Source organism: Argopecten irradians, chromosome 13 (assembly GCF_041381155.1).
Source record: "Argopecten irradians isolate NY chromosome 13, Ai_NY, whole genome shotgun sequence".
Classification (NCBI taxonomy): Eukaryota; Metazoa; Mollusca; class Bivalvia; order Pectinida; family Pectinidae; genus Argopecten; species Argopecten irradians.
The window spans coordinates 19220611-19245643 of record NC_091146.1 but is presented as its reverse complement, the minus strand read 5'-3'; the positions used below and the strand labels follow the sequence as shown (position 1 = coordinate 19245643).

Sequence of the window (25033 nt, the reverse complement as noted above, 5' to 3'; positions counted from 1 at the left end):
CAAGGAACCCGGAAGTGGATACCTCGCCTACGTCACTCGTCTTTATGTAAATGAGGGTGTATCCGTCGAAAGACTAGTTACACAGTTTTTAACAGGTTCACAAGATGGCCAAGACATACGACTACTTATTCAAGTTGTTACTTATCGGAGATTCTGGTGTCGGGAAAACTTGTGTTCTGTTTCGTTTCTCCGAGGATGCCTTCAACTCAACATTTATCTCCACAATAGGTTTGTGATTTTGGTAAAACCCCCACAACCCCTTATGACTCAACTCCCCATGAATACTCGCCTCCAGTGTAAAGTTTGTTGTGTCTAGGCCCAGATTGTATCTCCCCCTTAGGATTATCCTGCGTGTTGTTATATAATCTCCATGACAAGGCGGCCCTACTTTTTATTCGCCTTGCACACAAATATATCTATGTGGCATACTGTGTTTATAAAGTGGTAAGATGAGTTTTTACAAAAGTTGGTATAATTCTGAGTTTCACACACCTAAAATATTATAGTAGGGATGACAGAAATTAGGAGGACATGGCTTATGTTATTGCAATTGTTCATGAAAATTGTTAAACAGTATATTGCTCCATGTAACCACAAGTAGTGTATTAAATATATATCTCCAGAGGTTATGTTTAATAGGCTGCATGTCATGTATATCAAGTTATTATTACCTACTGCACCCTACTCCAACAATTTTAGAGATATAGCACAAGGAGACAATTTTGATCATTACGTCGTGTCTAACCTCTCTAACAATCGAGGCAGTATTCACACGGCGCAAAAATGGGCTCGATATAAATTCAAAATTTCAAGTTGTGTTTACAATAACCTTTTTCACATCCTGAAAGAATTATCCCAAAAGATGTTAAATCCAAAATGTCACTATTACACTTTTTTACGGAAATTAGACATTTCTTTACCTTCAACACTATTTTTAAGACTACGCGGTTGCCATTTTCACTCGGTAGTTTCAAATTAAGGAATGCATTGTGACGGAAAGTAAAAATATCATTTTCAACAAAACATCTTGCAGTATTTCAACTAAAATGTATTAGTTTATTTAAATATTTAAAGAATTCATCAGAACTGATAACAAATACTTGTTTCCATAGATATAAACAACCTTGGTTACCATTGCTAATATTATCTTTTCACTTCATACACCGTCCTATAACTTGATGAACCGGAAATGACGAAAATTTGAATAGGATTTAACATAGATTCTACAGTGCTTGACTTGATTGTTATGGGTCATCTACAACATGTGTTATTATTCCATGGATTTATATTTTGTCATAACAACTGATTCACGCTATACATGGTTTTTGACATTCTGGTAAGTTTTCACTCCGTAATTAAGCGTCAAACTTCGGCCTAATTTCAACAGCGGAATTTGCGAAGACTCATATAGCCTTGCCAGACTAGATGTCGATATTATCAAGTTTCTCAATATCGACATCTAATATTATTGAATTAACTGTAATCCTCATAAAAATATTTATAGTAATATAGTAAATGATACACTTAATTAAAATAGAAATGAAATAATAAATATTTTCTCTATCAGAGACAGGAGACAAATAAGTATTTTTCTTCACTTACAAAAGTTATTTATTTTACACCATTACCACAACTGAAAGTTTTGAGCTTCTTAATTGACTTCAAGAAAGAAATATGTGAAAAATTGCGTCCCAAAAAACTCTATGCACTCACTGCCCTATATGGAATGAAATACAGATTGTGTATGCACCAAAAGCAAAACAATTAATTTTTTTATATGTAATTTTGTGTTGATTAGACACATATATACACGATAAAACATAAGTTATTGTTTAATTGGGTAGAGATTATAAAAAAATACACCCTTACTATATATATAATTATATATATATCACAAAGCACATGCATACAAAGCACATGCATATACATATATGTGGGTCACAACATTATGGAATAAGTACAGTAGCACTGGAGAAATTCACAGGTGGGCAAATGGAGATACAGCCGTCTATATCAGATGTAATATGTTTTGATTTTACATGTTTTCAGCCATTTATAAATGATTTAGAAGTTTATAACTTTAAATGATACCGTTGTATTGTAACATTTCACTGATGCATCAATGTATTGGAGTGATGGATCGGTGCATTGTTTATTTGTGAATAAAATAAAAAAAATGTATAGTTGGCTCCCTTGGCCAACATCGTCATACATTTTAGTTAGCTAGTAAATAAACACATTCTATTATCATATCTGACACCAATAAAGATAAGTTTGAGATCAACATTAAGATAAAACACATTCATGGCTTCTGTTGAATCTTCCTTATAATTGATAAGAATTATAGAGTGATAGATAGTTCAAGATAAAGAATTTATATATATGGAATAAAGGTTACGAAGAGGAAAATAAGGAACAAAAGTTTTAAGTGTGTGGTATCTAGGAAGAAAAGGAAGAGGGTAGACTGCTTTAAATTTACATAACATCAGGGTTCTCACTAAGTTTTTTAATATATGGTTGAAAATTTATAATAGGTGGTTGGGTCCGCAGGCCCCGGTGGTGGCCAATATTTATTTCTGACAAAAATAGCTGGTTGTAAACAAAGAAATAGACGTCTGTTTTTACCGGCAACTGGCTTTTAACGAGAACCCTGAACATGAATGTACAGGGAGCTAGAAATCGAGGGGAGGTAATTAATTAAGTTAAATATTGGGAAATTACTAAGATAACAAGAGGAGATAACCAAAATTTGTACACTGACTGAAGCTGTGTGTTAAACCAGCTGGGTAAGCCATATTATATCATATGTATCAGAGTCAGGTGATGTATTTCCTGTTTAAAATAGAAGTACATTTGTATTGGTAACCTTGAGTGATGCCAAATTGAGTTAACCTAGAATATTAATTTTGTCATGTACTTAATTAAGTCAAATTTAGGGGAGATAACATAGTAATAGGTACCAACGATAACCAAGAATAAGGTTCTAAGGTACTTTAAAAACTAAAGAGGAAATAACATACAAAAGTATACTGAATCTAAATTTGAATACAACGTTTAGGAAAAAATCGAGAACAGTCACGGCATGATAATATGTCTGCGGCCAGTAGAGGTACAAAGAAAAGTTTTGGTTTTCTCACTTTATGTCTGTCAGGTAATTAATATAAATAACCGCATACCAAAAAGAACTCCTTTTGATACAGAACTTAGTAGGAAAGAAAGACAAGGAAGATTTTATATGCATATGTAATGTATAGCCGGCTATTGTCACTGGTCAAAATTGCCATCTGAATTTTGAAAGTTTTAGCGAATACAAATTTCACTATTTGGCTACAAGGGTTACTGACTATGCACAGAAACACACTAACAGACTGATAGGTCCATTGTTTTAGTATTGGGTGATTCATACCTATGAGTATCGCACCATTTACTGATGGTGCATGTGTGTGAATATTTTAAATGTGCTTAACTGTGTCAGAATGTTGTCCCTTGTACTATGCAGGTCTTTCACCTTGGTACAAAACATGTACACTAAAAAGTAAACAGTTCTATATCCCAATAATAATCCAACATTTCATCACCTCTATATTCATGATGTAAACAGTTTCTCCTTGCATAAAAGTACATTTTGTTTCACCCTACCAACAATTCAGCTTATTATAGATAGTCATCTCAAGTCTTTTCAAGGATATTTTCTTTCTCTTTTCTACAATAATTTGTTAGTAGGAAAAGGGGATGAACTTTAAAAATAATTACTTTTATTTCATTCATTTTTTCCCTTTTTGTCTGGTGTAATTACGGTACTGTTGTAGAAGGTGTAGATAATTGCTATATTTCCTTGTTTCCTTCTTTCAGGTATTGATTTCAAAATTAGGACAATTGAACTTGATGGAAAGAAAATTAAATTACAAATATGGTAAGTAAACAGAAGGTTTATAGACGGGTTTTTTTTATACATTCATGGTCCTGTACGTTTTGAATTGAGAAGATACAACAGAAATTCACTAGAGGAAGAGGTCTTTATTCAATCACTGCCCAAGAATAAGATGTTAAAACATTTCATCATTTTATAAATTTTAGATTAGTCTTTATATTGTAACTAAATCTCAAATGTAATTTTAATCTTTAGAATAAATAAGCATTGATGTCACTATTTTTAAACTTCATCGCAGTATGAAATAAATTTTGTTTGCAAACTGTGTGAATCTGCATAGCCGATTCTCACAAAAGTTTGCAAACAAAATTTATTTCATAACCCGATGAAGTTAAAAAATTGTTAAATTAATGCTTATAATTAATATTTCAGATTACTTGATTATATAGATACTTTTAAACGTACGATTCCATTGATTTTCCAGTGGATTATTTTTTCTAAATCAATATGCAACGTCGACATCTCTATTGTGACGTCATGTTAACGTCAGGTTTTCGCTCCATTCTTGAAGAAAAAGAATCTGACAATCTGAAAGTTGGATTTACTATGAAAAAAAATAAAAAATTAATTATATTTCTATGAATACCCTGTATTTGTAATTAAGGGAGATGGATTTTGACAGTAGCACTAGTGATATGTCTTTATTTATTGACATTGACATTGCATATTGATTTGGAAAAAATAATCACTTGACAATTTGATAGAATCATATGTTAACGTTACTTTATTGGATTTTATCAAGTAATCTGAAAAATTAATTATGACTGTTTTTGAATTTCATCAGGTTATGAACAAAATTTTGTCTGCAAACTATGGTAAGTTTCATATGTGGATTCATGCAGTTTACAAAATTTGTTTATACCCCTATGCAATTAACAAATTGTGACATGAATGCTTATATGAAATGGTAAGTGTTGTATGATTGTTTACAGGGACACAGCGGGACAGGAGAGGTTCCGAACCATAACGACAGCTTACTACAGGGGCGCCATGGTAACCCATTGATAAAGGAATACATTTGGTCTCACTTCAGTTATATTTAAATAACAGGAAAGAATATATGAACACATATAATTTAAACTCAATATTGATATCATCATTTCATATTGTTCTTAATGTATTATAATGAAAAAAATACAACAGAATCATACAAACTAATCTATCAGTATTGGTTCTCTATCTTTATTTGTGTGTTTGAAACAAACATTGTATCACTGAAGATTGTATAATGTGTATCTCTCTGTTTCAGGGTATTATGTTAGTTTATGATATTACTAATGAAAAGTCATTTGAGAATATACGGAATTGGATCCGCAATATAGAGGAGGTAAGTTATCTGTATATTGTAGCCTATAGCCTAGTATATAATTGTTTACTCAAAGCACACGTAGGGTTCAATCAAACTTTACACTATTTATTCATGTTCACTGATTCTTACAAGTACTTGATAACTTGATTTAAAAATCATTTACTTATTATTTAGTCAGGTGGTAAATGTTCTTTTAACCTAGTAAAGAAAAGTTTCATTTATTCATCTGCCTGGCCATACAGGTTTTCTATTTGTGTCTGCATCTGACATTGTAGGTATGGAAGGCTTGCCAACCTTTCTGACATTGTCTATGTAGGAATCAAATATCAATATTAAAGTTAAGGAAATTTTCCTAAAACATAAGGTATAAAGTTCAAAGGTATACATATACTTGTTTAGATAGAAATTATTGTTTACGATATCTTGTTTGTTTGTAGCACGCGTCCCAAGATGTGGAAAAGATGATTCTAGGCAACAAGTGTGATATGAATGACAAACGCATGGTTTCAAAGGAACGAGGCGAACAGGTATAAAGGGAGATCACTCTGACGTCTCCACAGGACACTACTTTATATTTTATGAGTACATCAAAATAAGTTTTGTGATAAGATGGTCTGTTTAAAAGTTGATAAATAAATAACCCTTTCAGTTTTCAGTATAGTCAGTACCATGCAATAGAATCCCACAGTACAGTATCTCACTATTCCTTCTTTGCATATTACAGAGTTATCTGCCCTTGTAGGTAGATATTGATTGTGACGTTCTTTTTGGAGAAACAATGTGAATTGCTCTCACAAAATAATGACGTAACAAATAAATACCTACCCGCAGGGGAGCTAACTCTGATATCCAAAGATGGAATTGTCCCTAAGGTGATAACTCCATTCAAATTCTACATTCTCTCTGATAGTACAGCATCCTTGATATTCCAGGGGTTACTATCACTCTTGTTATATCCACCCCTGCACTATGTTAAAGAAAACTGAAAGTACTCTGTATGACAACAGATGAGATATGTAGTTTGGTCCTTTGATGTACATCAAAAGAATTGAATAACAATACATTTACTATGAAGTTGGATGTGTCACTCTCTTCAAAGGAAGTCTCTGTAGACATATGAGTATTGTTCTTAGTGACCTCTGGAATATCCAGGATGATAATACAGATGAACATATAAAAAAAATCATCGTTTGACTCTATGAATGTCTATCTATTTGATATTCCCTGAACAGCTTAATTTAGATTTTGTTTGAATTAACAAACAATTGAATTACAGCTTTATTTAGATTGTGTTTGAATTAACAAACAATTGAATTATATCTGTTTACAGTTAGCTATAGAACATGGTATCAAGTTCATGGAGACGAGTGCCAAAGCCAGCATCAATGTGGAGGACGCATTCTTCACACTGGCACGGGACATCAAAGCAAAGATGGACAAAAAACTGGTATGGAACTTCTTATATCATCACTATTATCAGTGTTCCTTGTGAGACAAATTAGTAGTATAATTCTAAACTGTAGTTGTACAAACAGTATTCTGTTAATTATGAGGTATTAGTCCTAACGACCTATTAATTCTGATCATCATATATGAACAAAATGTATTTTTCATTGTCATAATAAATACACCGCATTGTGTTATATGAAACTGTTCTTTATTATCTTATATCAAGTAACCATTCTGAAACCAAGGAATCTTTTATTTTGTATATATATGATATACATGTGATGTATAGCATTTAATTATCTTTTAATTAGCAACCTTCTGCCAAGCTAAGACCCTGCCAGTTGCAAATGATATGAAATTTTCTGATTTCTACATTTGCCACCGTAATCTACCTACTTTTAACATAATGTAGTTGAGTAGATATAGTCTTGTGTCGTATTGTAATCATTATCATCGTGAATGTGAAGGTTATTCCTCCACCCTATAACTACAGACAGATTATAACAGGTAGCTTTAGCTGTGAAGGTTATTCCTCCACCCTATAACTACAGACAGATTATAACAGGTAGCTTTAGCTGTGAAGGTTATTCCTCCACCCTATAACTACAGACAGATTATAACAGGTAGCTTTAGCTGTGAAGGTTATTCCTCCACCCTATAACTACAGACAGATTATAACAGGTAGCTTTAGCTGTGAAGGTTATTCCTCCACCCTATAACTACAGACAGATTATAACAGGTAGCTTTAGCTGTGAAGGTTATTCCTCCACCCTATAACTACAGACAGATTATAACAGGTAGCTTTAGCTGTGAAGGTTATTCCTCCACCCTATAACTACAGACAGATTATAACAGGTAGCTTTAGCTGTGAAGGTTATTCCTCCACCCTATAACTACAGACAGATTATAACAGGTAGCTTTAGCTGTGAAGGTTATTCCTCCACCCTATAACTACAGACAGATTATAACAGGTAGCTTTAGCTGTGAAGGTTATTCCTCCACCCTATAACTACAGACAGATTATAACAGGTAGCTTTAGCTGTGAAGGTTATTCCTCCACCCTATAACTACAGACAGATTATAACAGGTAGCTTTAGCTGTGAAGGTTATTCCTCCACCCTATAACTACAGACAGATTATAACAGGTAGCTTTAGCTGTGAAGGTTATTCCTCCACCCTATAACTACAGACAGATTATAACAGGTAGCTTTAGCTGTGAAGGTTATTCCTCCACCCTATAACTACAGACAGATTATAACAGGTAGCTTTAGCTGTGAAGGTTATTCCTCCACCCTATAACTACAGACAGATTATAACAGGTAGCTTTAGCTGTGAAGGTTATTCCTCCACCCTATAACTACAGACAGATTATAACAGGTAGCTTTAGCTGTGAAGGTTATTCCTCCACCCTATAACTACAGACAGATTATAACAGGTAGCTTTAGCTGTGAAGGTTATTCCTCCACCCTATAACTACAGACAGATTATAACAGGTAGCTTTAGCTGTGAAGGTTATTCCTCCACCCTATAACTACAGACAGATTATAACAGGTAGCTTTAGCTGTGAAGGTTATTCCTCCACCCTATAACTACAGACAGATTATAACAGGTAGCTTTAGCTGTGAAGGTTATTCCTCCACCCTATAACTACAGACAGATTATAACAGGTAGCTTTAGCTGTGAAGGTTATTCCTCCACCCTATAACTACAGACAGATTATAACAGGTAGCTTTAGCTGTGAAGGTTATTCCTCTCACCCTATAACTACAGACAGATTATAACAGGTAGCTTTAGCTGTGAAGGTTATTCCTCCACCCTATAACTACAGACAGATTATAACAGGTAGCTTTAGCTGTGAAGGTTATTCCTCCACCCTATAACTACAGACAGATTATAACAGGTAGCTTTAGCTGTGAAGGTTATTCCTCCACCCTATAACTACAGACAGATTATAACAGGTAGCTTTAGCTGTGAAGGTTATTCCTCCACCCTATAACTACAGACAGATTATAACAGGTAGCTTTAGCTGTGAAGGTTATTCCTCCACCCTATAACTACAGACAGATTATAACAGGTAGCTTTAGCTGTGAAGGTTATTCCTCCACCCTATAACTACAGACAGATTATAACAGGTAGCTTTAGCTGTGAAGGTTATTCCTCCACCCTATAACTACAGACAGATTATAACAGGTAGCTTTAGCTGTGAAGGTTATTCCTCCCCTATAACTACAGACAGATTATAACAGGTAGCTTTAGCTGTGAAGGTTATTCCTCCACCCTATAACTACAGACAGATTATAACAGGTAGCTTTAGCTGTGAAGGTTATTCCTCCACCCTATAACTACAGACAGATTATAAACAGGTAGCTTTAGCTGTGAAGGTTATTCCTCCACCCTATAACTACAGACAGATTATAACAGGTAGCTTTAGCTGTGAAGGTTATTCCTCCACCCTATAACTACAGACAGATTATAACAGGTAGCTTTAGCTGTGAAGGTTATTCCTCCACCCTATAACTACAGACAGATTATAACAGGTAGCTTTAGCTGTGAAGGTTATTCCTCCACCCTATAACTACAGACAGATTATAACAGGTAGCTTTAGCTGTGAAGGTTATTCCTCCACCCTATAACTACAGACAGATTATAACAGGTAGCTTTAGCTGTGAAGGTTATTCCTCCACCCTATAACTACAGACAGATTATAACAGGTAGCTTTAGCTGTGAAGGTTATTCCTCCACCCTATAACTACAGACAGATTATAACAGGTAGCTTTAGCTGTGAAGGTTATTCCTCCACCCTATAACTACAGACAGATTATAACAGGTAGCTTTAGCTGTGAAGGTTATTCCTCCACCCCTATAACTACAGACAGATTATAACAGGTAGCTTTAGCTGTGAAGGTTATTCCTCTACCCTATAACTACAGACAGATTATAACAGGTAGCTTTAGCTGTGAAGGTTATTCCTCCACCCTATAACTACAGACAGATTATAACAGGTAGCTTTAGCTGTGAAGGTTATTCCTCCACCCTATAAGACAGATTATAACAGGTAGCTTTAGCTGTGAAGGTTATTCCTCCACCCTATAACTACAGACAGATTATAACAGGTAGCTTTAGCTGTGAAGGTTATTCCTCACCCTATAACTACAGACAGATTATATCGTTAAAGAAGTTGTTTTAGTTATCAGAGTGTCGGATAAACCAGCATTTATTGACTGCTTAAGACCTTGACTGAGGTCTCGGAATATCTTTCTAATGTCTTTTAAGTAAAGCTTTAAATTCCAAAAGAGACTACCTGATTCACTAGGTTTAGTATCATTTCTAAGGTTAAGTTAGTTGTAATCGGTCACAGTATAATATATATTATTATACATCACTTTCATTTAGAATGTTCTGATTGGATTAAACTTGATCACATGACATCTCCTCAAAATTGGTAGGCTAGGGGAATAACCCCAGGGAAATTACCCCTTGGAACCTTTACGCATGACTGGAAGTGGAAATAGTCTGCAAAGTCAACCAACAATGGCATCCCTGTTGCTTATTTTTGCAGTCTGAAGAATTTAGCAATGTTGTTGGGAAACATCTTTATGAGTTCTTAAACCAAACAAATAACAAATTTATATGAATTCATTTAAATTTTGTTCATTATAATAAAATAATTATGTCCTTATGTGTCAGGATACATCTAGAACTGTCTCCCTGGAAAGAGTTATGTTCTCTCTGGTGAATCCTTCCACAGAGGGCCATAATTGTACAGTAGTAACATCTTTTATCCCGATGAGTTTCCTAAATGATGTCTTTAAAGCAGTTTTACTGTTTGTACTAGAACAGACTGTTACCAAACAAGACCTTTACATTTATGTCATGTCACTTGAAGCAGTTTTACTGTTTGTACTAGAACAGACTGTTACCAAACGTAAGACCTTTACATTTATGTCATGTCACTTGAAGCAGTTTTACCGTTTGTACTAGAACAGACTGTTACCAAACATAAGACTTTACGTCTGTGTCATGTCACTTGAAGCAGTTTTACTGTTTGTACTAGAACAGACTGTTACCAAACATAAGACTTTACGTCTGTGTCATGTCACTTGAAGCAGTTTTACCGTTTGTACTAGAACAGACAGTTACCAAACATAAGACTTTACGTTGTGTCATGTCACTTGAAGCAGTTTTACTTTGTACTAGAACAGACTGTTACCAAACATAAGACTTTACTCTGTCATGTCACTTGAAGCAGTTTTTACGTTTGTACTAGAACAGACTGTTACCAAACATAAGACTTTACGTCTGTGTCATGTCACTTGAAGCAGTTTTACTGTTTGTACTAGAACAGACACAAAAAGTTACCAAACATAAGCAGACTTTACGTCTGTATCATGTCACTTGAAGCAGTTTTACTGTTTGTACTAGAACAGACTGTTACCAAACATAAGACTTTACGTCTGTGTCATGTCACTTGAAGCAGTTTTACTGTTTGTACTAGAACAGACTGTTACCAAACATAAGACTTTACGTCTGTGTCATGTCACTTGAAGCAGTTTTACTGTTTGTACTAGAACAGACTGTTACCAAACATAAGACTTTACGTCTGTATCATGTCACTTGAAGCAGTTTTACTGTTTGTACTAGAACAGACTGTTACCAAACATAAGACTTTTACGTCTGTGTCATGTCACTTGAAGCAGTTTTACTGTTTGTACTAGAACAGACTGTTACCAAACATAAGACTTTTACGTTTGTGTCATGTCACTTGAAGCAGTTTTACTGTTTGTACTAGAACAGACTGTTACCAAACATAAGACTTTACGTCTGTATCATGTCACTTGAAGCAGTTTTACTGTTTATACTAGAACAGACTTTTACCAAACAAGACTTTTACGTCTGTGTCATGTCACTTGAAGCAGTTTTACTGTTTATACTAGAACAGACTTTTACCAAACAAGACTTTTACGTCTGTGTCATGTCACTTGAAGCAGTTTTACCGTTTGTACTAGAACAGACTGTTACCAAACATAAGACCTTTACATTTATGTCATGTCACTTGAAGCAGTTTTACTGTTTGTACTAGAACAGACAGTTACCAAACATAAGACTTTTACGTCTGTGTCATGTCACTTGAAGCAGTTTTACCGTTTGTACTAGAACAGACTGTTACCAAACATAAGACTTTTACGTCTGTGTCATGTCACTTGAAGCAGTTTTACTGTTTGTACTAGAACAGACTGTTACCAAACGTAAGACCTTTACATTTATGTCATGTCACTTGAAGCAGTTTTACCGTTTGTACTAGAACAGACTGTTACCAAACATAAGACCTTTACATTTCTGTGTCATGTCACTTGAAGCAGTTTTACTGTTTGTACTAGAACAGACTGTTACCAAACATAAGACCTTTACGTCTGTGTCATGTCACTTGAAGCAGTTTTACCGTTTGTACTAGAACAGACTGTTACCAAACATAAGACCTTTACATTTATGTCATGTCACTTGAAGCAGTTTTACAGTTTGTACTAGAACAGACTGTTACCAAACATAAGACTTTACGTCTGTGTCATGTCACTTGAAGCAGTTTTACTGTTTGTACTAGAACAGACTGTTACCAAACATAAGACTTTACATTTCTGTGTCATGTCACTTGAAGCAGTTTTACCGTTTGTACTAGAACAGACTGTTACCAAACATAAGACCTTTACGTCTGTGTCATGTCACTTGAAGCAGTTTTACTGTTTGTACTAGAACAGACTTTTACCAAACATAAGACTTTACGTCTGTGTCATGTCACTTGAAGCAGTTTTACTGTTTGTACTAGAACAGACTGTTACCAAACATAAGACCTTTACATTTATGTCATGTCACTTGAAGCAGTTTTACCGTTTGTACTAGAACAGACTTTTACCAAACATAAGACCTTTACGTCTGTGTCATGTCACTTGAAGCAGTTTTACTGTTTATACTAGAACAGACTGTTACCAAACATAAGACCTTTACGTCTGTGTCATGTCACTTGAAGCAGTTTTACCGTTTGTACTAGAACAGACAGTTACCAAACATAAGACCTTTACATCTGTGTCATGTCACTTGAAGCAGTTTTACTGTTTGTACTAGAACAGACTGTTACCAAACATAAGATCTTTACGTCTGTGTCATGTCACTTGAAGCAGTTTTACTGTTTATACTAGAACAGACTGTTACCAAACATAAGACTTTTACGTCTGTGTCATGTCACTTGAAGCAGTTTTACTGTTTGTACTAGAACAGACTGTTACCAAACATAAGATCTTTACGTCTGTGTCATGTCACTTGAAGCAGTTTTACTGTTTGTACTAGAACAGACTTTTACCAAACAAGACTTTTACGTCTGTGTCATGTCACTTGAAGCAGTTTTACAGTTTGTACTAGAACAGACTGTTACCAAACATAAGACTTTTACGTCTGTGTCATGTCACTTGAAGCAGTTTTACCGTTTGTACTAGAACAGACTGTTACCAAACATAAGACTTTACGTCTGTGTCATGTCACTTGAAGCAGTTTTACTGTTTGTACTAGAACAGACTGTTACCAAACATAAGACTTTACGTCTGTGTCATGTCACTTGAAGCAGTTTTACGTTTACTAGAACAGACTTTACCAAACATAAGACTTTTAGTCTGTGTCATGTCACTTGAAGCAGTTTTACTGTTTGTACTAGAACAGACTGTTACCAAACATAAGACTTTACTCTGTATCATGTCACTTGAAGCAGTTTTACCGTTTGTACTAGAACAGACTGTTTACCAAACATAAGACCTTTACATCTGTGTCATGTCACTTGAAGCAGTTTTACTGTTTGTACTATAGAACAGACTGTTACCAAACATAAGACCTTTACGTCTGTGTCATGTCACTTGAAGCAGTTTTTACAGTTTGTACTAGAACAGACTGTTACCAAACGTAAGACCTTTACATTTATGTCATGTCACTTGAAGCAGTTTTACTGTTTGTACTAGAACAGACTGTTACCAAACATAAGACCTTTACATCTGTGTCATGTCACTTGAAGCAGTTTTACCGTTTGTACTAGAACAGACTGTTACCAAACATAAGACCTTTACGTCTGTGTCATGTCACTTGAAGCAGTTTTACCGTTTGTACTAGAACAGACTGTTACCTGTGTTATGTCACTTGAAGCAGTTTTACAGTTTGTACTAGAACAGACTTTTACCAAACATAAGACCTTTACGTCTGTGTCATGTCACTTGAAGCAGTTTTACCGTTTGTACTAGAACAGACTGTTACCAAACATAAGACCTTTACATTTATGTCATGTCACTTGAAGCAGTTTTACCGTTTGTACTAGAACAGACTGTTACCAAACATAAGACCTTTACGTCTGTGTCATGTCACTTGAAGCAGTTTTACAGTTTGTACTAGAACAGACTGTTACCAAACATAAGACTTTACGTCTGTGTCATGTCACTTGAAGCAGTTTTACAGTTTGTACTAGAACAGACTGTTACCAAACATAAGACCTTTACATTTATGCCATGTCACTTGAAGCAGTTTTACCGTTTGTACTAGAACAGACTGTTACCAAACATAAGACCTTTACATTTATGTCATGTCACTTGAAGCAGTTTTACCGTTTGTACTAGAACAGACTGTTACCAAACAAGACCTTTACATTTATGTTATGTCACTTGAAGCAGTTTTACAGTTTATACTAGAACAGACTGTTACCAAACAAAGACCTTTACATTTATGTAAGACCTTTACATTTATGCCATGTCACTTGAAGCAGTTTTACCGTTTATACTAGAACAGACTGTTACCAAACATAAGACCTTTACATTTGTGTCATGTCACTTGAAGCAGTTTTACTGTTTGTATTAGAACAGACTGTTACCAAACTTAAGAATGATAAGACCTTTATTTATGTGTCATGTTACTAATCTTCTATTGATGAAATCTCCTCCTTACCCTGGTTGAATAACCTTTGACCTTTGTCCCTGTTGTTTTTCCCAGGAAAGGAACAGAATAACAGTGAGAATTACTTTTGATCTTTCCAATTTAACCTCTGACCTTCTAATATACTTTCTTTGGCTTCTCGATATAAACATTTAATCTGATTATAAGGTCAAAGTTCATGACATTGCTGGTCATCATGAACAAAGTCTTCAGTTTTATTGTTAGATAGTACTACCATTTGTCTGTTATTTTCACCATATTTAAAATAAACTTTATTTCCTTAACATTGATTACAAAATAAGTTATACAACTTATTTGGTTAGGCATCTGGCAGTGTTTGATCTGATCAAAAGAACTGTTTCAACATTCTATAATATTGAAATTGTTTAATGGAGAATAACTCGATCATTAATAAAAAATTACGTAAACCCTCATTATTACGTAATTAGTAATCAGACTAGACCTTAATTAATGTACCAACTCCTACAAACCAGTTCCAATGTATCAAAGGGAGATAAATTATTATGTCATCAAAGGGAGATAAATTCTTATGTCATCAAGAGGAGATAAATTCTTATGTCATAAAGGGGAGATAAATTCTGATGTCATAAACGGGGATAAATCCTTATGTCATCATAGGGAGATAGTTTCTTAAGTCATCTAGGGGATGATTTTAATATTTGAAAGAATGCTATATTACCTAAAACTAAAGATCTTATCCAGGACTTATCTTATTTCTTTGAATAACTTGATTATGGTTCTAATTAAAATTTTCTAGAAACCAAAATTAATTAATTTACTAAACCATCATGAGAAGATAAAGAGATAACATGTTCCATTAATTCAATCAAAATAACCCTAAATGTGATATATCACTTAGAAATACTTCAGGTAGGACTTAATACTGATGGGTATCATCTTGGATCATTTGTCAGATTAACATGTACATATCTAACCATCTGATGATAATTATCTGGTATTTTAATCATTCGTAGTAACATATATATAAACTAACCTTTTCTTTATAACATTCCATGCATTATACCTATTACTTAACATTATATATATCTAGAATATCATGCTATCCAGTTACATATTTCAGTTTTTCATTTAATGCTTTACATCTACATCTCCGAGAGGACTTACCATATATACTAAGAATTTATAGTTCTGTTTCATTTTTATCTGTACATTGATATCCTATCTTCACATATATATATCTACAAAAATAATAATACAAATACTATTACTAACTTTGTGTCATCGAAAAATAAGAAATTTCAAGGAAGGTAAATTGTATCTTTTTAAAGGGAGATAAAACAATCATTCTTGTCTATATTTGTAATTTATTGTATGTTGTTCATAAGACTCAATTTTGAGATACCAAAACGATCAATTTGATGTCAATTTGTCTCATCTTTAAGTGATTCTGACACCATCTTTTTACATGATTTTTGTGATGTCACAATGACCAGATGGTGAGACTCATTGACAGTAAATTGTACATTACCTACGACGTTTTGGAATCTGGAAACTACTGTATTTTAATGGCTTTCTTTGTTGTGCTATTCTGATCAACTGACTTGATTACCTTGATTGTGATTTATATCGACCCTATCAATATTTTACACCTATACTGTATATAGTTAATTAACTTTGTGGGAGAATATTTTGTGATTTTCTCTTTACAACAGCTGTGGAGAAAATTTGTTGCACATAAATGCAATTACATGGCAATCTACTTCACAATATCAGTCAGTTTGTGAAAATTTCTGCAAAGTATTAATTACTTTGATGATATTGGAAGATATTTCAATTTTAGCGTTTGTAAAAATTTATCTCAGCAAACTTGATTTAGAATCGCAAAATTAGTTAACAAGTTGCCAAGAGAGAACGTTGGTTTACAGTATTTTGAATTAATTATATCATAAAAGTGAATTAAAATCAGACCTGTATACACATGTATTGGTATAAATGTTCTAAATAGATAAAACTGACTTGGAGAGTAACCTTATGTAACCTTGTGTATAAGGTAGTTACGTATGAAAAGTTGCTTAAATGTTTGAATTACCATAATAAGTGTGTAAGACTCCTTTTATCATGTGTTTGAGTTGGATTTATAAAATGACCAGTACTCTAGGTAATTTGTCTGTAGTCCACTAGAGGTGTATTATATATGATTTACTACTGTGTACAGTATGTGTGTTGTTGTCTATTGTTAAAGCACACAAATTATTCCCATTATTCATTGTCACCCATCTTGTTTACAGGAAGCGTCCAGTGCACAGAATAAAGGCGGTGGTGTGAACCTCAAAGAAAAACCACAACAAAAAACATCAAGATGGCGATGTACCATACTCTGAATGTTAGATGTGTTCTGATTGGATAATAACTATCATGTGATACCCCTAGGACCATTGATTGGCTTTGCGGTATTTCTGTTGAGTTGTACCAAGGAGCAGAGGATGGTATGACCTTTCTGTGTGGTAGAACCAGGTCAAATGTACTAAACCTGATCTTCACAATGGAGAGTTCTTTTATTGTATCTTAAAGGGAGATCACTCTATTAGTTTGTTTGACCCTTGACCCCATGAGCCTTTTCTGAAGAAAATGGAGATAATATTGTTTCACTTGGTGCGACTTAAACATTCAATGTTTTCTTCACTGATGGAGAGTATGTGAGGATAACTGGAGAGGTGACATCACAGCAGGATGACATCACAGCAGGGTGACATCACAGCAGGATGACATCACAGCAGGGTGACATCACAGCAGGGTGACATCATAGTCGACATTAGAGATATTTTGAGACTGACATCAGCATGAGGGACTCTCACCAATATTAAGGCTGATGACGTCAAATTGTGCTTAACAAAGTCACTTTTATTAGTTATATATCATGCTTAAAATGTTAACTTCGGTTGAATGAAAAATCTTCCTGCAGATTTCACCTAAATCATATAACTTGTGTTTGTGGGTTGGATTAGATTCTTTCTCATGATTAGGGGCATAGCTAGCTTATCAGCCTAGTATGTGTGATGGAAGAGTCTTTATCTCGATGATAATTAGGGACAGAGCTTATCTGCCTATTATAGATTGAGGCGGAGTCTATCTCAATTATAATATGTGGTGTTGTTTATCTGCCTATTATGGATGGGATTGAGTCTGTCTCTCAATCATAATTATGCATGGGGGCGGAGTATATCTCTCATGGTGGTATAGGAAGGGCTGAGCCTATTATCTACAGGGCTTAACTATGTATTGTTAATTAGTTTAGCTCTTAATACCAATCCTGGTTTGGGGAGATGATTATCTGCCAAGCATGGCCGAAAGGTGGGCCTAACTCTGGGGAAGGGATCTTGTCAGTCATACTTGGGTATGGTTGTTTTAGATAAAATTATCCACATGGAACTGATATTGAGAAATTGTACCTGTAATTATGTACGATGCTTGCCTTGCTGTAGGGACCTCAGGCTTGTTTTACACCATCAAATCATCATCATTAAATATTACTCACACTGGTCATCATATATCAAGTATTCTCATCCCCTACCTACACATAGATAACCAGACATCAATAAGAAATTTAACATCTTATGAAATTGATATTTATAACTGATAATTAAAAAACCAAGAGCGGAGAATCAGTAGCAAAGATCTGATCCGATTTAAAAAATTTGATTTTAAGATTGAGATGATATTGTGCTTGAATCAAGTTTACAATTTAATGAAATCATAAATTTGATCAAAATTAAAATCAGTGATAGGTTAATAATTTACATCTATCTGGAGTTAAAAGATAAAGACAGAAGATTTGCTAAACAGTTGTCCATTTCTGTAATTATTTCATCCTATATAGATTGAATATTATTCTGATTTTTATGTTTTTAACATTATAGCCCATTTTACTTGATCGTTTATTTGTTCGGTGGTAAGTTAATTATAACATTTATCTGTTTATTACTGTTCATGCTGAAGTTAATACATTGTCAACAGTGACACTTAATGACCAGTTTTCAAATTACTGACCGAAAAACCCATGCTTAACAGGTTGTTTCTTGGCTGTCTATTCTGTACTGATAATTATTTATTTTGTTGACTAGACCAGTAGGTTGCTGTCTTGAGTGTTGACTAGGTGCTGTGTATCTCTCGTAGGAACAACATGTAGTAGAGTAGTGTAGTGATGTTTATTTTGTCTTTATGATTTTGTCCTTTTAGCATCCTACGGTTATTATATGAGTGTAGAGAAGGGAGATAATTTGAAGAAAGGGGAGATAATTTGTAGAAAGAGGGGATAGCTTGTAGAGAGAGGGGAGGTAATTTGTAGAAATAGGGGATAACTCATAGAGAGGGGAAATAACTTGTAGAAAGGGAAGATAACAGGTAAAGAGGGGAATAACTTGTAAAGAGGGGAGATAATTTGTAGAAAGGAAGATAACTTGTAGAGGGAGGGAAGAAGATAATTTGAAGAAAGAGGAGGGGGGTAACTTGTAGCGAGGGGAGATAACTTGTAGGGAGTGGGATACTTCTCATTCATACTGATGTTAAAAAACATAAATTGTCTTGTCAGTAGTATTTATTTTATGTTGAACTGAGTTACCAGTCAGGCGATTATTTCCACAGGTCAAATGTTGCAATTTTTACTAAAATCTGGACAATTAATTAATATTTGCCAGTTTTTAAATTGTATGAATTGTCTATAAGGGTATATGTACCTGCTGGTATATATAAATGTATTTTATCAAATCCTAAATATTTTGAGGATCAAATTTTTGCAACCTTAGCAATATCTGCCGAAATTGATGAAATATCTCCCCTGCGAAAATAATCGCCTATTCAGTATCTGCTCTTGTGTGTTTATAGTTACATTAGCATTGATAGTTTGAGAGTAATACCACCCATTGTTTGGAGAACTAAAGACGTGATAAGGCAGAGAACTCTGTAATAAATACAAGTATATAAGTTCTCTGAACATGACGTTGGTTGTGTGTGGCATTGTAAGAAGTAGGTAGATGGTAGTCAATTGTAGAGTTCATGATTATTTCAGTTACTTATATAGCTTTTGTAACATGTCCTACATGTATTTTCAAAGTTTATATTTGTTTGTGCTTCCATTAATCTGATACTTTCACGAATGGTCTGTTGTCAGAATGTAGCAGGTTTTAATCAATTACTGATAATGATCATGTTAAGGATGTGTAAGCTATAATTTATCTGAATTGATATTAAACATGTGTCAATTGTAACACATCACACATGGCATGCAGATACAAGAAACTGGCAATGGTGATTACAACATCTACATCTGTTCACAAGTCTAGTGAGTTGTGTCATGGTTATTTCTAAGTAATTAAGAGCACAAGAAATCTTCTTAACCTCCTGGCCCCAGTTTCATGAAGATTTTTTAACTTAGGGTTCTCCATAGGAAAGCATTACAGATTTTAAGGAAGGCTCCTTAACTTAAGTTTTTTCCCTTAACTTCAGTAATACTTTCCTGTGGGGAATTTTGAGTTCATGAATTCCTTGAAGATATTTTCAACTTAAAGTAAAATTAGAAGCTCAAACTTTTCGATGGTGGTAATGGTGTAAAGTAAGTATTTTTTGTAACTGAAGAAAAATACTAAATCGTCTGCTCCTATTTTTGATAGTGAAAAAAATTGTCAGCGTTGGAGCATCTTTAAAGATAAGAAATGTTCATGAAACTGGGCCCAAATTATGACATATGATTGGTAAGTAATTATATAATGACCATGGTCAATATGATGTATGAACTGACCCACCATAATGCTATCAAAGTACTTTGAAGTAGGATTTTATTTTTGTGTGAAATATTTAAAAGTTGTGTATTCTTTGTTTAGGTGTACAGCGAGTGTGATAGGTAATTAGTGGAGCTTGGGGCATTAGTTATGTACTAGAAGTGTTATATCTTGTGATCAATTTTAATGGTTTTGTCTCATTTTGTTACAACAATAACACTGATCATTAAGTGATCTACATAACCAACCACCAACACAGTTTTAATTAGTAATACATACAAACATAGATTTTTATAATTACTGAGAACTAGATTAAGGTGCATTCGCCCATATTGTTAAATTCAGCATCAAATTGTAATTTGTAGTATGCAAGATGACTTCAGACCACAGTTTAAGCATTTGTCCATAGCTTAGAGGCCTGAACTTGGGTGACTGCCTTAGTGTTTAGATTATTACTCTGAATCGTTGTCCTGATTATCAAATTGACCATTAGTAAGATATTGAAGGAACAAAGGAATCATGGTTATCATCTTTGTTAAATTCTAAATATTTATCACCATAAGTTATACTGAGGTTTTGTCATTAAAAAGCTTTGTTTGTCCTGATTATGCAATAAACCTGTACTTCCCTCTGAACGTAGAATGGGTAAGGCTTGATAAAAGATAGAAAGGCCTAACAATGGGTAGATAGGGTGGACAGGTTTGTGGGTATATTGTGGTTGATATTTTAATGCAACGTTGTTTCCATGGTTTCCATTATTTTATCCTGTTGAATTTATTTCCTGTTTTGTATAAAATTTATTTAATTTTGATAAATGTCACTTAGTTTTGTTTCTTAAAATGCTTATTATTTTGTTCATGAATTGTCTTAACCTTTGACCTTTTACTTTGACCAATAGAAATGCCTTACAGTACACAGTCACACTCCTCACAAACACAGAAGTTTCCTTGTAAGTAATGTTATCATGAATTTGCATATTACAGAAAAACCTGCCCTTGCAGTAAGGTACTGATTGTTTCGTCACGATTTCTCAAATTCAACATAAGATTTTTCATAGAAAACAATGTTATGTTGGCTCACAAAGTATAACGTCGCAATTAATCTGTATCTACCCAGAAGGGAGATAACTCTGTGGTATGTTAAGACAGAAAACAAATGGGAGATAACTTTAAAGTATGTGAAGACAGAATACAAAAGGGAGATAACCCTGTGGTATGTGAAGACATAATATAAAAGGGAGATAACCCTGTGGTATGTGAAGACAGAATACAAAAGGGAGATAACCCTGTGGTATGTGAAGACAGAATACAAAAGGGAGATAACTCTATAGTATGTGAAGACAGAATACAAAAGGGAGATAACCCTGTGGTATGTGAAGACAGAATACAAAAGGGAGATAACTCTGTAGTATGTGAAGACAGAATACAAAAGGGAGATAACTCTGTGGTATGTGAAGACAGAATACAAAAGGGAGATAACTCTGTGGTATGTGAAGACAGAATACAAAAGGGAGATAACTCTGTGGTATGTGAAGACAGAATACAAATGTTTTCCAATAGGAGGGACACTTCATCGAACGTAGTTCAAACAACGAGGGAATGTCTCCTAAATGTAATACTATCACATTGAACTAGTCCAATCTCCAAGGTAATTTCTGTGAGTGGGGTTTATCTTGGTTCTAGAGTAATCAACAGGAAGTTCCTCTCTATACTGTAGTGTGATGGGTCAGGTCGCGTTTCTGACATGGTGTTTTTTTATCTGAATATATGACTGGAAGGTATCAAGGTTGTTGAGACTTGTCAAAACTGGGGTGAAAGGTCATTGTAAAAAGGTCAGTTAAGTTTGTGTTTAAATGTAAATATTGACACTTGTTGTGTACAGCAAAACCTCTTTATAACAACCATTATACAGAATTTTATACTGAGAATCGTACAAAACCTGTGTATACCGACCATTTATCAAACTGTCTATAAAGACCATGCATACCAGATTGTCCTGTCTGACTGTTATGTAATACATAGCTCCTTGATTTGTATAACTTCCTGAATCCTATTGATTTATATGTAAACATTCAGATCAGATATATATCGGCCATGAATGGACCTGGTGTTCAGTAATAGCTGTCATACACTTCTGGATACCAATCTTATGATGTAGTTTCTGTTGAGAAAAATATTATTACACACAATTGTGGTTATCAATCTATTCATCTTATACAGTCATGTATTTTTACTTGACGTTAAAAGTCTGGAATAATTTGTTTCATTTTAAGGACTTTTTCATACAGCAGGTATTATATGTTTTAGACATTTTTCACACAGCAGGCATTCTATGTTTCAGACATTTTTCACACAGCAGCCATTTCCCTATGTTTATTATTCAAGCCAACTATAAACAGGTTGTATCAGTATTTTTGTACAAGGTCAATCATCTCTGTACTCAATAAATCCTGCAATCAACACGCTCAACACATCGTCATGCCTACATATGGACATCATGTGATCAATTTTACCCAAAATCCTTTGCGATATCACATGCTGACTTTGAAATGTTGATGAGTTTTTGTATATACGCATACTTTGTACAGCACTGCTTACATTAATTGAGTGGTAGAAATGTTACGTTTTTGAGAAGTTCACCATTTTGTATGTATATGCTCTGTTGTCCTCAACAGATATCATTGCTGGTCATGTGACTTATATATCATGTGATTTAGATCATGTGATTGATCACATGTGCGATAACAGAGTAATGCTGATTTCTATGTAGGAGATGTGAATTATGAATTATTTAATGAATAAATAAAAGTCTATTCTTAACATGTTTTTATATATTCTTTCTCCTAATTATATACGGTAAGTTACCTGAAATCAAACAATGTCTTATAATTATCATATAATACCCCAGTGAATTCCACCACTGTAAGATTGTATTTTCTCCTAGATGGAGCCACATACTAGTTCATTCAAGTATACCCAGGTATTTACATTTTCAATGCAGTCCCACTATATAACTTAACCAAGAGCAGTTGGTAGTCATATAAACTATGAACTTCAATCGCTCATCATGACGTCATTATCATTAACCTCACAATTGTCGTGCGAGCGATCACGGCTGTTCAAATGGCTGTTCCATCCTTGATGACAACGAATTTATAATTCACTCTAGATGCAAAATTATTTGGCATTTCAGCATAAAATTTGTAGCCAAATATAAACATAAGCATTGAACATCTTTCAGTTGGCATTCATAGCGAATATGAATGCCAACTACACAGAGGCAAATGCAACATGAAGTTGCCTCTGTCCAGTTGGCATTAGTATTGACTATGAATGCCAACTGAAAGACGTTCAATGCTTAAATAATAGATAGAGCCCAAACAAGTTTTTATACTCCGCAACAAAGTTAAGGAGGATATACTGGAATTGGGTTGTCCTTCTGTGTGTGTAGACACGACTTTGTCCGACAAACTCCTCCTAAACTACTTGACAGATTTTGATCAAATGTAGTTCACAGAATCCTGACATAAAGGGGAGTTGAGTAGACTATATAAGGGTCTGCAATGTCCTCTATTAATGGACTAAAGCACAACTTATTAGTCATCCCCACTGGCGACGGTTCTAGGTCTTAGTGAAGCCAATGTCAGAATATAGTTCAAGCTGATCTGAGCTTTATTTGCACTTTTATTAGAAGATCTTCAAGCATATAGATGGAAGAGCCTGCAGAAGAGCTACAAATCCCAATGCTCTTGGGATATAAAATTATACACTGTATAGGGATAGATTATGTAAACTGTTTGTGTGACATGTAACCATGCAAAATTCTGTCGGCAAGTATTCTCATTGTTGGCTGGAAGTTTGTGCCAAATCCTTTTTATATACATATGCACCTATATATCAATAAGCATCTACAAATCAATATAACACAACCACAAACAATTTGTCACTGCATTCAGCGATTGGAGTAATGCTTTTAATCTTATCATCCAACACAAGACACACAAACTAAAGAATCACCATTTATGCAAGATCTGTTCCTCTTCCCCTCACAAATATTCCTGACCAAATTTGGTTTTACATTCATCCATATAACCTGATACTGTGACTGGTAGTACTATAAAGATACTGCTTCTACTTCCTCTATTTGACTTTGCCCCTCCAGTGCTATGAGGAAGTCAGTTACCATTTGTGTGAAATCCATGACCATGGTTTAGGAATTGAAGATGCTCCACTGCTGACAAATAGTGTTTTTCTTAATAAAAAACAGGAGCAGACAAATAAGTATTTTTTCTTCAGTTACAAAAGTTACTTATTTTACACCATTACCACCTTTGAAAATTTTGAGCTTCTAATATTAAAAATAATAAATTGCATCCCACAAAATCTGTTGCACTATGCCTTATATGGAATGAAATGCCGATTGCCCATGCATCAAAAGTAAAATGAATTATTTTATATTATTTTTTACAATTCTGTTGCAACAATTCATTAATACATGATAATTTTTCCACTTTTCTTATACAAATCATATGACATCAAAAGTGGTGTTTTTTTTTTAATTCTGTAAAACCTGTCTTAGCATAAAGATAATCTAGTGTTTATTAAGACCAATTAATAGCATTAAATACAATTT

At 34.1% G+C, this 25033-nt stretch overlaps 1 protein-coding gene across 2 annotated transcripts; it reads left to right on the top strand.

Moving 5' to 3' along the window:
* Positions 1–23220, top strand: LOC138305428 (ras-related protein Rab-8A). 2 transcript variants are annotated; one of them, XM_069245651.1, is made up of 8 exons: positions 1–228; positions 3853–3913; positions 4864–4924; positions 5181–5258; positions 5678–5767; positions 6571–6687; positions 14703–14720; positions 16916–23220. In XM_069245651.1, the coding sequence occupies exons 1-8, from the start codon at positions 105–107 to the stop codon at positions 17006–17008; spliced, it is 642 nt and encodes a 213-aa protein (XP_069101752.1). In that variant the 5' UTR covers positions 1–104; the 3' UTR covers positions 17009–23220. The 2 variants fall into 2 exon arrangements, with proteins under 2 accessions (XP_069101752.1, XP_069101753.1); XM_069245652.1 differs by lacking the exon at positions 14703–14720 and having other exon boundaries at positions 7–228.
* Positions 23221–25033: the final 1813 nt, after the last annotated feature.